Raw genomic sequence first — 13,254 nt, forward strand, 5'->3', positions numbered from 1 at the left:
ATCTCTAACATAGTCTTAACTCTCACCCTGGCCCTAATCTCTAACCTAATATTAAACCCTCAGCCTGGTCCTAATTTCTAACCTAATATTAACCCTCGCCCTGGCCCTAATCCTAACCCTCACATTGGCCTTAATCCTAAATCCAGCCTTCACCAAACCTTAATCCAGTGAAGCTGCAGGTACAGCATGGTGTCAGTCTATAACAGCTTGATGAAGATGTTGAGATGATGTGTTTATTAATGTGTTCAGTGACCTTTCAGGTTAAACATCTACAGATCTGAACTTGAACACTCCTAATAAAATTAATAATCTCAAATTAAACAAGGAATTAAATTAAATGAAGGAATAAGTAAGTAAATGTTAATGGTAAAAATATATCAGTAAAAAGTTCTAATACACTTCAGTAAAACTGTATCATTAAGATCTGAAAATACTCAGGAGAGAAGAAATCCATCAAACTTTTACTTCAGTGCATGAAATTGAATAAATATAACTAATTACTGCTCATCTCTACTTTTCACTACACACCAACACAAATCTCCCACTGCTCCTGATGCTCAGTGTTCCCCAGGGTTCTGTTCTGGGCCCCTTTCCCTTCTAAATTTATACACTTATATCAGTTTTCACTCAGTTTTCATTCATAATGATACACAAATCTGTATCAGCCACCAAAGACCACTCTCCATCAGCCCCTCCCTCCCTCTCTGTCTTCATCTGTGATGTTAATATTTGGATGAGCTGATTTCCTTAAATTCAACACAGAAAAGATCGATATATTAAAACCTGCTCCTAATTATTTTGTCAAATCCACAAAATTTGTGATATTGAGTTCAAATAAAACCCTCACAAATTCTTCATGATCATGGTGTCATATTTGATTCCTCACTCACTTCTGAATCCCCTATTATCTCAATGATCCAGACTGTCTTCCACCACCTTCCTCATATCTCCAGACTCCGCCCCATGATTATCAGCAGTGCTGCAGAAATGTAGATTAGATCTTTATCAGTTCCACCTTCATTACTGTAATGACCTTCTTAGTGGACTCCCAGTTAAACTCCTCCCTAAATACCAGTCTGTTCAGAACTCAGCAGCTGGAGTCGTCACTCACACTAAGCACTCTGCCCTCATCACACCTGCTCTCCATAACCTGCACTGCTTATCTGCCCCTTTGTGTGGTCAATACAGGCTGCTGCTCATGACCTTCACAGACATACATGGCCTTGAGCTTCATACCTTACTGACCTCCTCCATCTCTACACGCCAGCTGGGACACTCAGGTCTTGTGGAGCTGGTCTGATTAGAGTGAATCAGACTGTCCTCAGTCAGTGGGAGAGAATTTAGTGGAACAGCTCCAAACCTCTGGAACTCCCCTCTATCTCTGTCTTTAACACACAACTCAAACCCCCCTGTTCACTCAGTGCTTTACCTCCCTTTACATGTTCATTCAGATGGAGCTGATGCTCTTCTCCTGTATGTTAGAGCTCTTTCTGTTTGTTTCTGCACTCGTTCTGTTTCACTGTTACCTGCTTTGAGTTTAATAAAGGTGCTGTAGAAATAAAACAGGTTATTATTTGACTGACACACTGATGGTCATCAGCAGCACTAAAGGAAGAAGTGAAACCAGCCCCCCACAGCCCACCCAGCTGAACACAAACAAGCAGTTTTAAGCAGGAAACAGTCAGACAGAGAGAGAGAGAGAGAGAGAGAGAGAGAGAGACAGAGAGAGAGAGAGAGAGAGCAGTGGGGTGGAACTCAGATCTGCATGAACAGGCCTGAGTCGTCCTCTTTCTCCCAGAATAGAGCAGCACTTTCACCAGATGTTCAGCTTCATTCAGCCAAACTCCCTCAAGATCAACACACAGCACTGCACTGAATCTCCAGCTGAACTCCCTCTCTAACAACACTGACCATCACCATTCATCACAGTAAAGAACTCAGACTGAACTCAGAAGAACTGGAAACTATGCAGCAGCACTAATGCGTTCTAGCACTGGAGAACATTTACTGGTTCCTCTTTCCACAGTGGAACAACGAGAACTTTCCTAACTCCTAATCTAACTACCATCAGATGAAGTGTCATAAAAACAGTTCAAACCTCTCATTAAAACCTGTGAATGTCTTCATCCAGGAGAACCTCACTGACCTCAGACCAGCTGGTCATCATGATCTGAATCAGTGCTGGTTCTTTAACTTTCAGCACAGTCCACTGTGGAACATATGAGTGGATCTGATTACTGAATAATCACATTTTCTAAAACCAACATTTCCTTTGTATAGCAAAGACTCATTTTAATGTTTTATGGAGGAACCATGTTTGTTGTTTGGATTATTTTCTTTCAAAAACTGCTCCTATCAACATCAGTAGCTCATGATGTACTATATTAGTAACAGCTATTATAAATATGAATACAGAAACAATAATTGTATTAATACATATCCTATCATGGCCTTCAGTCGGCTGATCCTCTGTCCTTTTCTATCTCCATGCAATCTTCCTTTCCTCTTTACTCTATTAATGAATGCTGTCCAGTAGAGATGCTCTCAAATTACAGTTACTCTCTCTTTAAAGCTTCTGAAGCTCATGCCTCCTTGAAGACCTGGCTTGCACCTTCTTCTCACTCCTGTCCTTGTTCCACTCCTGAGCTCCAGGTCATGAGAGCAGTAGGCTGCCACCTTCAGCAGCCTTTTCTGCTGTTTCTGGCTCTGCTGAGCTATCTGAGGAACTTCTCCTGTTTCCTCAGTATAAAACTGCTTCTACATATAACCTTTTCAGGAGTTTATCTCGGAGACCACAACATACCTGTTAAATCCTTCCAGTGCCATACCACCAAAAGTCTTCCAGTTATCTCTACTCCCATTTCTCACCTGAGTAATCTTGTATGTCTGGAATTGTCCTGTTCCAACTAAAACCTGCTGCAGTTGTGCCGGTCATGAAGAAATCTGGTGTAGATTCAACTGGTTTAAATAATTTCAGACCAAATTCGAAACTCCCTTTCACTGCTAAACTACTGGAAAATGTGTCTTATGTTGCTCAAGGGGTTCCCCAGGGTTCTGTCCTTGGCCCTCTCCTCTTTATAATTTACAGACTTTCACAGGGCCATATAATTAAGCAGCATGGACTCAGTTTTCTTTATTATGTGAATGAGAAACAGATATAAATCAGCTTCAACTCCTCTAATCTCTTGCGCCCTCCCTCTCTAACTGTCTGTTGGGATATTCCAAGTTGGAAGAGCTGTAATTTCCTTATGCTTAACTCTGATGAGATTGATTTCCGAATTACCCCCAAAATATTTACTTGCACTCACTCTGATATGAGCTTTAACATTGACGGAGTTCATGTAAAACTCTCAGAACCTGTTTCTGATCTAGGTGACATATTTAATTTGTTTTATCATATCGTATTTTATTGTGTTTTATCATATTTATCAAATTTAATTTGATTATCATATCAGCTCACTGATTAAACCACCTTCAGTCTCCTCTAACATTTCCAGGGTCCGTCTCATGCTCATTAGCAGTGATGCAGAAATGCTGATTAGTGTGTTTATGAGTATCTCTACACACCAGCTCGTACACTCAGGTCTTCTGGTACTGCTTTCTTCACCCCAGTTCAGATCATCCTCAGACAGTGGTTCATTGTAACTTTAGAACTTTGCAAGTCACTTCCTCAAAGTCTCCATGATCTCACATTTGTCTCGGCCTTCCTCTAGTGTTAGGCTCGTGAGCGACCCGTTTGTAAGTTTAAATGCATAAAAATAGTACATAAATGTGTTTATTGCATCCGTTTTTTGTTACTTTGTCTAGAACTTAATCTAGAAACTGAACTCTCTAGAATTTAAACAAAATAAATACATATAAATATAATTTATTAAATTACAAAATTCTCTGGATAAAATTATGACCTTTCTGTTGTTAGGGTCAATTTTGACCAAGGTATAATTTAAGGTTAGAAAACAATAATAAATTCCAAAACTTAAATCATAAACACACTGTAAACCAACAACCCACAGGCAGCTCTACCTCCAAACACTTGGGGCTCCAAACACTTGGGGCTCTACCTCCAAACACAGTTAGGAGCTTCTGGACAGACATGCCCAGACATGCCCAGCCAAATCAGTTCAGAGTTGGTGCTTTGCAGAGTATACATCTCCAGCTTACAGCATGCAACAATGAGAAGAAGATTTGATGTAAGCCAAGTTCTGGATCATATATTTGATGATAATGAATCAGAGGACACACAGCAGCAATCTGATACAGATGAGCAGATTTCTGAGGAAGAAGATGATGTAGAGTATCACCCGGAAGACACAGACACATCTGATCAGTCTGATGAGGAGGTCACCAGTGCTGAAGCTGCTCCCACTCCTACCAAAAGATTCAAATCCAAAAGTGGTATCTGTTGGAGCTCAGTACTTCCTGATATACATGGCAGGGCAGATGCTGCAAATGGTATCAGAATGACCCCAGGGATCACAAGGTTTGCTGTGACAAGAGTGTCATCAAGTGACATCAAGACATGTTTTGATCTGTTTATGCCATCTTCACTAAAAAAAGTTATTATTGCTATGACAAACCTTGAAGGAAAAAAAGTTCACGACAACATGTGGAATGACATTCTTGAGGAAGATCTGGATGCCTACATTGGTGTTCTTCTCCTTGCTAGAGTGTACAAATCCAGCAATGAGGCCACTGATAGTCTCTGGGATGCATCGACAGGCAGGAATATATTCCGGGCAACAATGTCACATCAAAAATTTCATATGATATCAAGAGTCCTCAGATTTGACAACAGAGACACCAGAGCAAAATCTGACAAACTTTCTCCCATCAGGGTTGTTTGAGAGAAATGGGTGCAGCTCCTTCCACTAATGTTCAACCCAGGGCCAGAGGTAACAGTTGATGAACGTTTTCTCCCTTTTTGTGGATGCCCAGTAAGCCAGGCAAATATGGAATAAAAGTCAGGGCAGCCTGTGATACAAAAACTAGCTATGCATGGAATTTAAAGATTTACACAGGCAAGTCTGCAAGTGGCATACCTGAAAAAAAAACAAGGAAAACATGTAGTCCTCGATATGACTTCTGGACTGCAGGGTCACAACATTACTTGTGACAATTTTTTTTACCAGCTATGACATTGGACAAGAACTTCTCAAAAGGAAACTCACCATGGTGGGCACTGTAAAAAAGAATAACCCTGAGCTGCCCTCTGAAATGTTGCAGGTGAAGGACAGGGCTCTACTCTCCTCAAAGTTTGTTTTTACAGACACCACCACTGCGGTTTCATACTGTCCAAAAAAATGCCGGAATGTGATTCTGATGTCCACTCTTCACAAAGATGCAGCTGTGTCATCAGGAAGTGACAAAAAGCCCATAATTATCCTGGACTACAACAAAAACAAAGGAGGAGTGGACAACCTGGACAAGCTAACTGCCACCTACACTTGCCAGCGAATGACCAGGAGATGGCCAATGGTTGTATTTTACAACATCCTCGATGTGTCTGCATACAATGCATTTGTGTTGTGGAACCAAATTCACCAAGGGTGGAACTCAAACAAAAGAAAACAAGCGAAGGATGTTTCTTGAGGAGCTAGGAAGATCCCTTGTTAAGGCACAAATAGAGCAAAGGAAACGGGTGCCCCGAGACCCAGCCGCTGCAGCCTTGGTCAGACAGCTGCAGAGCTCATCAAGCACTCCATCCACACCCACAGCAACACGAAGAGCATCAGCACCAGCATCCTCCTCAACCAGCCCTGCCTCAACATCAACCACAACAGCCACAACCCCAGTGAGACCATCTGATTCTAAAAGAAAGAGGTGTCAGGTCTGCCCTAGCAATAAGGACAGAAAGACAAACACATTGTGCTTCACCTGCAAAAATATCTCTGCAAAGAACACACAACAAGTGTCACTTTTTGCCACACATGCATCTAATATTGCACAAGTACACATGCATGTTCTTGCACACAGATTATTTATAAAACTAGTACTTGGTTTTGGAGAGTTTGATTTGCTTAATTGGCTGTTGTTTGTTTGACATTGAAAATCTACATATTATTATTATTTGATACTAGTTATTTATTGTTTATTACTGGTGCTTTTCATTTAGTATTTGTATTAAAGTTCTATTTTTTTGCCTTCTTGTTGAAGTAATTATATATGGGTCAAAATTGACCCGTAACAGCATAGATGTTACTATAGTTAATAATAAAAATATATACATTTATATATTTTTTTACATTTAGGAAATGTGTTCTAATGCCCTTTAGTAATAGTCAGGTACTATAGCAACCTTTTTTTATTTATATTATTCTCTTGAGGTTCATTTGACTATATTTTTATATTGAAGATGACGGGTATTCTCTCAAAAGAAAAATATTCTCTCAACAAAAAATATTTAAACCAATCATTTCATGGATGAGGAAGCCTAACAAGGTAACTAAGAGGAAAGAAACAAATTGTAGGATAAATAATTGTTTTTAGGGTATCTGAAGGGTGATTTAAGACACGGGTCAAAACCGACCCGGTAACATAAGAAAGAGTAACAGAAAGTTACTACTAGAGGAAGGTTAAGACACAAATCAAAACCTGCCTGTTTCTCAGTGATTTGCTTTTCACTAAATTTCATTTATAATGTTTATACTTAAACCAAACTTGTGGGGAAGGCGCTATAAAACGGAAACTTATTTTTATTAAAAACACATTTTTCTTTAAGCAACTAGTGCCTGGTTGGGTGGACAACAGTGTGATGCATCAGGGTTTTCAGCTTAATGAAAGTGGCTGATAGAGTCAAGAGTTCTTTAGAGTCTCTGAATCAGAAACATTACATTTAAACAAAACTGAATAAACGTTTGATTTTATTGGGACAGAGTTGAACTGTTATCCATGTAACGACTTTTTTATGGTTTGATTTGTATATTTGTTATTTTTGTGAGTTTGTATTGGTTCATTCATTTTGTAATAATGGAAAGTTTTATGGACTATAATCTTGTTTCTAATGTCTGCTTGAAAAATAAATAATTTTCTCTCATCACTAATATTTTTACACTAAAGCCTCAAAAAATCATGACAAAAAAAAGGAAACATGGCAGTTAATCAAATCTACAAGCTTTATTTTTAGAGGAGAAATAAAGAAACTTGATTCCAGAAATTACAGATTGAAGAAATGTGTACATGTTTATTGTTGCTGGTTTAGTATAAAGAAAATAACATAATAAACAATGAAAGACTATAGATATTAATACTGAAGATCTTTATTGTGATGATGAAGTGATGAGATGAAGATCAGATCGTTAAGCAGAGCCATGATTGAGCTCACTGAAGATCAAGAGGAGCTCTAGCAGCTCCAACACACGCGTGGACGCTCACTGCCCAGTGCATTGCTCTCTCTTCAGGGTTTGGCTGACAGGAGTCTGGGAGTCCTTGGTGGCCTCACAGGTCACTGTCTTCTTTAGCCACTGGTCCTCCTGGAGGGTCAGGGTGCTGCTCCAGCTGTAGACCCTAAGTCCACTTTTCCTCCTTATTCAAAAGGAATCTTTTATTAAAATGATTATGGATCAACAGTACAGATGTACTTGATGTTCTTCTAAATCAGTTCTGATCCAAATTTGAATGTATTTCATTAGAACTTGGCTGAAGTGTGGCGAGCGTGGAGCTTTACGCTTTACCACGAGCTCCTGTTTCTGAACTGGATTTCTTTTCTTTAAAACACTAATATTTCCTAAGGGGTTCCTGTGAAGTTCCATTTCCCATCACAGGATGTGCAGAATGTCCGAGCGTGGAGCTGCAGCAGGGGAAGGCCACACTCGTGTGTTTGGCCAACAAGGGCTTCCCCTCAGACTGGAGGCTGAGCTGGAAGGTGGACGGGAGCAGCTGGAGCTCGGGGGTTAGCCAGAGCCCTGGGCTTCTGCAGAAGGACGACGGCCTCTACAGCTGGAGCAGCACCCTGACCCTCCAGGAGGACCCGTGGCTAAAGAAGATAGTGACCTGTGAGGCCACCAAGGACTCCCAGACTCCTGTCAGCCAAACCCTGAGGAGAGAGCAATGCACTGGGCAGTGAACGTCCACGCGTGTGTTGGAGCTGCTAGAGCTCCTCTTGATCTTCAGTGAGCTCAAACATGGCTCTGCTTAATGCTCTGATCTTCATCTCATCACTTCATCATCACAATAAAGATCTTCAGTATTAATGTCTACAGTCTTTCATTGTTTATTGTTTTATTTTCATTTTCATGAAACAGCAACAATAAACATGTAAACAGCTCTTTGATGTCTAATTTACTGCAATCAGGTTTGTTTATTTCTCTTCTAAAAATAAAGCTTGTAGATTTGATTAACTGCAGTGTTTCCACTTCTTTGTTATGATGTTTGATGCAGTTATTTATTGTTCTAGAAGTCATAAGAAAAAGTTTATAGTCCAGAGGAGTTTTCTTTATTAGAAAATCAATAAATGAACCAATACAAACTCACAAAAAAAGAAATACAAAAATAAAAACCTGAACAAGTCGTTACATGGATAACAGTTCAACTCTGTCCCAATAAAATCAAATCTTCATTCAGTTTTGTATAAATGTAATGTTTCTGATTCAGAGACTCTAAAGAACTCTTGACTCTATCAGCCACTTTCATTAACCTGAAAACACTGATGCGTCACACTGTTGTCCACCCAACCAGGCACTATTTGTTTTAATGAAATTGTGTTTTTAATAGTAATAAGTTTCCTTTTTATAGCGCCTTCCTCACAAGGTTGGTTTATATATAAAAATTATTGAAATTCAGAGAAAAGCAAATCACTGAGAAACAGGCAGGTTTTGATTTGTGTCTTAAAGGCAGAGACAAATGTGAGATCATGCAGACTTTGAGGAAGTTAGTTGCAAAGTTCTGGAGCTGGTACAATGAACCACTGTCTGAGGACGATCTGAACTGGGGTAAAGAAAGCAGTAGCAGAAGACCTGAGTGTACGAGCTGGTGTGTAGAGATACTCATAAACACACTAATCAGCATTTCTGCATCACTGCTACTGAGCATGAGACGGACCCTGATAATGTTATAGAGGGTTATTAGGTGCAGGGGGTGAATGGGTTTGTTAACTGTGTTTAAGAGTGACAGAGGCCTGAAATGAACACTGCTGATTGAAGAAGACATGTGTTGTGAACAGGAAACATTGATGTCAGATCTGCTAACTTGTTCACTGCATGCAATGAGCTGAATATTAAGGCCAGGTTTCTTCTAAAGCTGCTTTTTTTGACACAGTGGTGGCATCAGCCATCTTCTATGGAGTGGTCTGCTGGGGCGGCAGCATCTCCACTGGAGACAGGAAGAAACTGGAGAAACTGGTCAGGAGGGCCTGGGAACTCCTCTAGACCCAGTGCAGGTGGTGGGAGAAATGAGGATGCTACACAAGCTGGAGAACGACTCCCAACCCATGCCTGAGACTCTGGCAGCACTGGGCAGCACTGGGCAGTTCTTTCAGTGACCAGCTCCTCAAATCAGACTCCAGTGAAAGTGTTGATACTTCAGTCAAATCATGACTGAAGTAGCAGTAAAACTATAAATTAAATAGGAGTAAATAAAAAGATCAGATCCAAAATATATCAGAACTCTGAGTTTCTCTATAGAACTCAGTCCTGAACTGTGACTTTTAGAGCTAGACCTTCAGTTCAGGTCATTCCTGTAGAAAATCAGTCATAAATAAATAAATAAATCAATAACAGGAACAGTGATCTGCTGTAGACGTTAAATGTTGAGGGGACAGGATTCATTTGAATCAGTTCATGTGGACGTCTAGTTTAGCACATCTAAGCGGTTTGTAATGTAATGTTAGCTCCAAGCTAACGGTGGTGCACATGTAGAGTTTTATAGCAGCTCTGACTTAAACTCAGATGTTCAAAGCTTATAACAGACATTCTGTTTCCATAGTTTAGTGTTTCAGTTTTACAGAGAATTCAGTAAAGATCTGAACTTCATGTCTGTCTTTGAACATTACTGGAGGAGTCTGAAGGTCTTCATGCTGTAAAATTTGAGTGAACTGGTTTTACTGAAATAAACACTCTAAATGTGTTATTTCAACTGAATGAGGCCAGAAAAACAATCATCAGAAAAGATGATTGTTACCACATGAAGTAATTATTTGAGGTTAAACAGATGAATGACTGTTTACAGTCTACTGACCTCTGAATATGATCTCCTACTAAAAGCTGATGAGTCTGAGTTTGTTGAAGGACTTCTTCAGGGACTCCCTCTTTCTCAGGACTGAGAGAAACATCCATTTCATAATCTGTCCAGATCCTTATAATAAACTTTAGAATAAATGAGACTGGAGCTGAACTCTACAGCTAGTTCCAGACCTGTGGAGATCAGGAAATAAACCCCTAAAACCACAAAGCATTTCCAGTCTAATGAACAGAAGAACAAACTCCATCTAAAGTCCTGATTTCCACAGAGTGTGTTATTGTGTGTGTCCATCCTCCCCCTCAGCACCTGCAGTAGAGTCCAGCTGCAGCAGTTCAGTCTCTGTGCAGCTGGACTGAGGGGGGTTTTTGTACACCTACTAAACACTGTGGGAACAGGTGTGTGCTACTGATATAATGATAACTCTGACAGTAATAATCTCCTGCATCTTCAGTCTGGACATTACTGATGGTCAGAGTGAAGTCAAATCCAGATCCACTGCCACTGAAACGAGCTGGAATACCTGACTGTCTACTGGTAGCACCATAAATCAGGAGTTTAGGAACTTCTCCAAGTTTCTGCTGATACCAGGCTAAGTAGTTACCCTGAACGCTAGTGCTGGTTCTACAGCTGATGGTAACTGAGTCTCCTGGAGAAACAGATTTCACTGCAGGAGTCTGAGTCACAGTCACCTGACCACTGGATCCTGAGAAAGTAAAACAAAAAAGGATGAAATCATTAAAATGAATAATGTATGAAACGTAAAATACAACAAAATGTACATCAAACAGGACAGAAATTAATTTACACAAAGATAAATGAGTGAGTGACCTTGAGTCCAGAGGGTGAGCGTCCAGATGAAGATGGAGACCAAAGTCATGGTTGCTGTGGGTGAAGTTTGTGGGGCAGCAGCTCTCAGTCATGAAGTGTTAAACTCACAGGACTATAAATACTAGCAGAGCACTGAAGCATGGGCTGATCATGCAAAGTGGAGCCTCTATTAGAAGTGAAATATATTCCCTTTAATGTCCAGCAGAGGGCGCTCTCTTATTGTGCAGTTCTAACTGTCTCTGCCTTTCATTTGAGGGTCTCTGCAGCTACAACTGCCACCCAGTCTGTCTGGATCAGGGCTGGAGGACTGTTTGGTGGAGGAAACAATGAAAACAGTAAGAACATTTTCATCTAAAACTTTTAGAAGAACTTTTATCTAGAACATTTTCTCCCAATTTAACTGTTAAACTGTATATTTAGTGTTTAGTAAGTTCAGTTTGCCTTGTGCAAATTCTAAAGGACCAAGCGAGTCCTCAGTTTAGATATTTCACTGCTTATAAAATAATCCTTGTTGGGAATAAAAGGCAGAACGTGTGCAGATCTACAGTGTGTAGTTTATTCCATTATTAGATGATTGTAGAACCCATTAATATTGTACTATAGGTCAGAAATAGTGCGTGTAGAGGCTGAAGAGAGTGGCGTGTTTAGAGCAGGAGGTTTTTGTACAGCCAGTAAACCAGTTTGTATCACTGTGGGCCACTTTTGGTGGAGGAACCAAACTGTCAGTTGGAAGTAAGTCCACTTTTCCTCCTTATTCAAAAGGAATCTTTTATTAAAATGATCATGGATCAACAGTACAGACGTACTTGATGTTCTTCTAAATCAGTTCTGATCCAAATTTGAATGTATTTCATTAGAACTTGGCTGAAGTGTGCCGAGCGTGGAGCTTTAGGCTTTACCACGAGCTCCTGTTTCTGAACTGGATTTCTTTTCTTTAAAACACTAATATTTCCTAAAGGTTTCCTGTGAAGTGTTCAGTAATGACATTTCTTTAAAAAGATCAGATGTAGAGCTGGATTGTAGTGTCAGTGTTGGGCTCCATTACAGCAGTTCTGTCTCCATCTGGAAGCCACAATGTGGAGGTTATTATGAGCGGCGTTTTCTGCTCTAAAGCTTTGAAGCCATAGTACATGGAGACTGCAGCTCCATTTATTTAGTGATTATTTATTGTTTTGGAGGAAATAAAATCATGTTCCATTTCAAATTTCCCATCACAGGATGTGCAGAATGTCCGAGTTTTACTGAGTGAAATTCAGTAATATTTTCTAATGAAAATGGAAATGAAGTCCAGCTATGAATGTGATTGGAAACATGAGTTTGTGTGTGAAACGGTTGAGTTTAAGGTTGTAATTAGAGTTTGGTTTTTAATGCATCACTGAACTCAGTTGTGCTCTGTTAGAAATAAGGGAAATGAAAGTGTGTGTGTGTCCTAGGTGTGGCCGCGCCCACCCTCACGGTCCTGCCCCCCTCCAGCGTGGAGCTGCAGCAGGGGAAGGCCACACTCGTGTGTTTGGCCAACAAGGGCTTCCCCTCAGACTGGAGGCTGAGCTGGAAGGTGGACGGGAGCAGCTGGACCTTGGGGGTTAGCCAGAGCCCCGGGCTTCTGCAGAAGGACGATGGCCTCTACAGCTGGAGCAGCACCCTGACCCTCCAGGAGGACCAGTGGCTAAAGAAGACAGTGACCTGTGAGGCCACCAAGGACTCCCAGCCTCCTGTCAGCCAAACCCTGAGCAGAGAGCAATGCACTGGGCAGTGAGCGTCCACGCGTCTGTTGGAGCTGCTAGAGCTCCTCTTGATCTTCAGTGAGCTCAAACATGGCTCTGCTTAATGCTCTGATCTTCATCTCATCACTTCATCATCAAGATTCAGTAGCGTTTCAGTATTCATGTCTAAATATCTAAATATGTTGTAAACTTTTCTTTGATGTTTAATTCAATGAAAATAAATAAATCTGTTCATTTCTGTTGTCAAAATAAAGCGTTAGATCAGAAACACTTCAGTGTCATGTCTCCGATTTTTAGGATTTACTGTAATAAAATGCTTTAATTGACAATGATGGGTTTTTTCTGTGACTAGAAATGTCTCTAAATAGAGCCTTTATAGGAATTAATCAGTTTTAAAACAAATAAACAAAACTAAAAGAACAAAAGAAATAAATAATTAAATAAATATCTGAGTATTTTGGTAATATATCAGTGAATGAGGGAGTTCCATGTCTAGTGAAATTCCAATCAAAATATCTGAAATAATTAT

At 40.2% G+C, this 13,254-nt stretch overlaps 2 gene segments (V, D, J or C); one reads left to right on the top strand and one right to left on the bottom strand.

Annotated features, from left to right (window-relative positions):
• The window catches only part of LOC119264363, an 84,775-nt gene extending 71,913 nt beyond the window's left edge, over positions 1 to 12,862 (top strand). The window contains 2 exon segments of the V gene segment in view: positions 11,699 to 11,733; positions 12,435 to 12,862. Of these exon segments, the coding sequence occupies positions 11,699 to 11,733; positions 12,435 to 12,757 (358 nt within the window).
• LOC108417027 overlaps positions 1 to 13,254 on the bottom strand; it is an 83,148-nt gene that overhangs the window by 20,853 nt on the left and 49,041 nt on the right.

Source organism: Pygocentrus nattereri, chromosome 11, assembly GCF_015220715.1.
Source record: "Pygocentrus nattereri isolate fPygNat1 chromosome 11, fPygNat1.pri, whole genome shotgun sequence".
NCBI classification, from domain to species: Eukaryota; Metazoa; Chordata; class Actinopteri; order Characiformes; family Serrasalmidae; genus Pygocentrus; species Pygocentrus nattereri.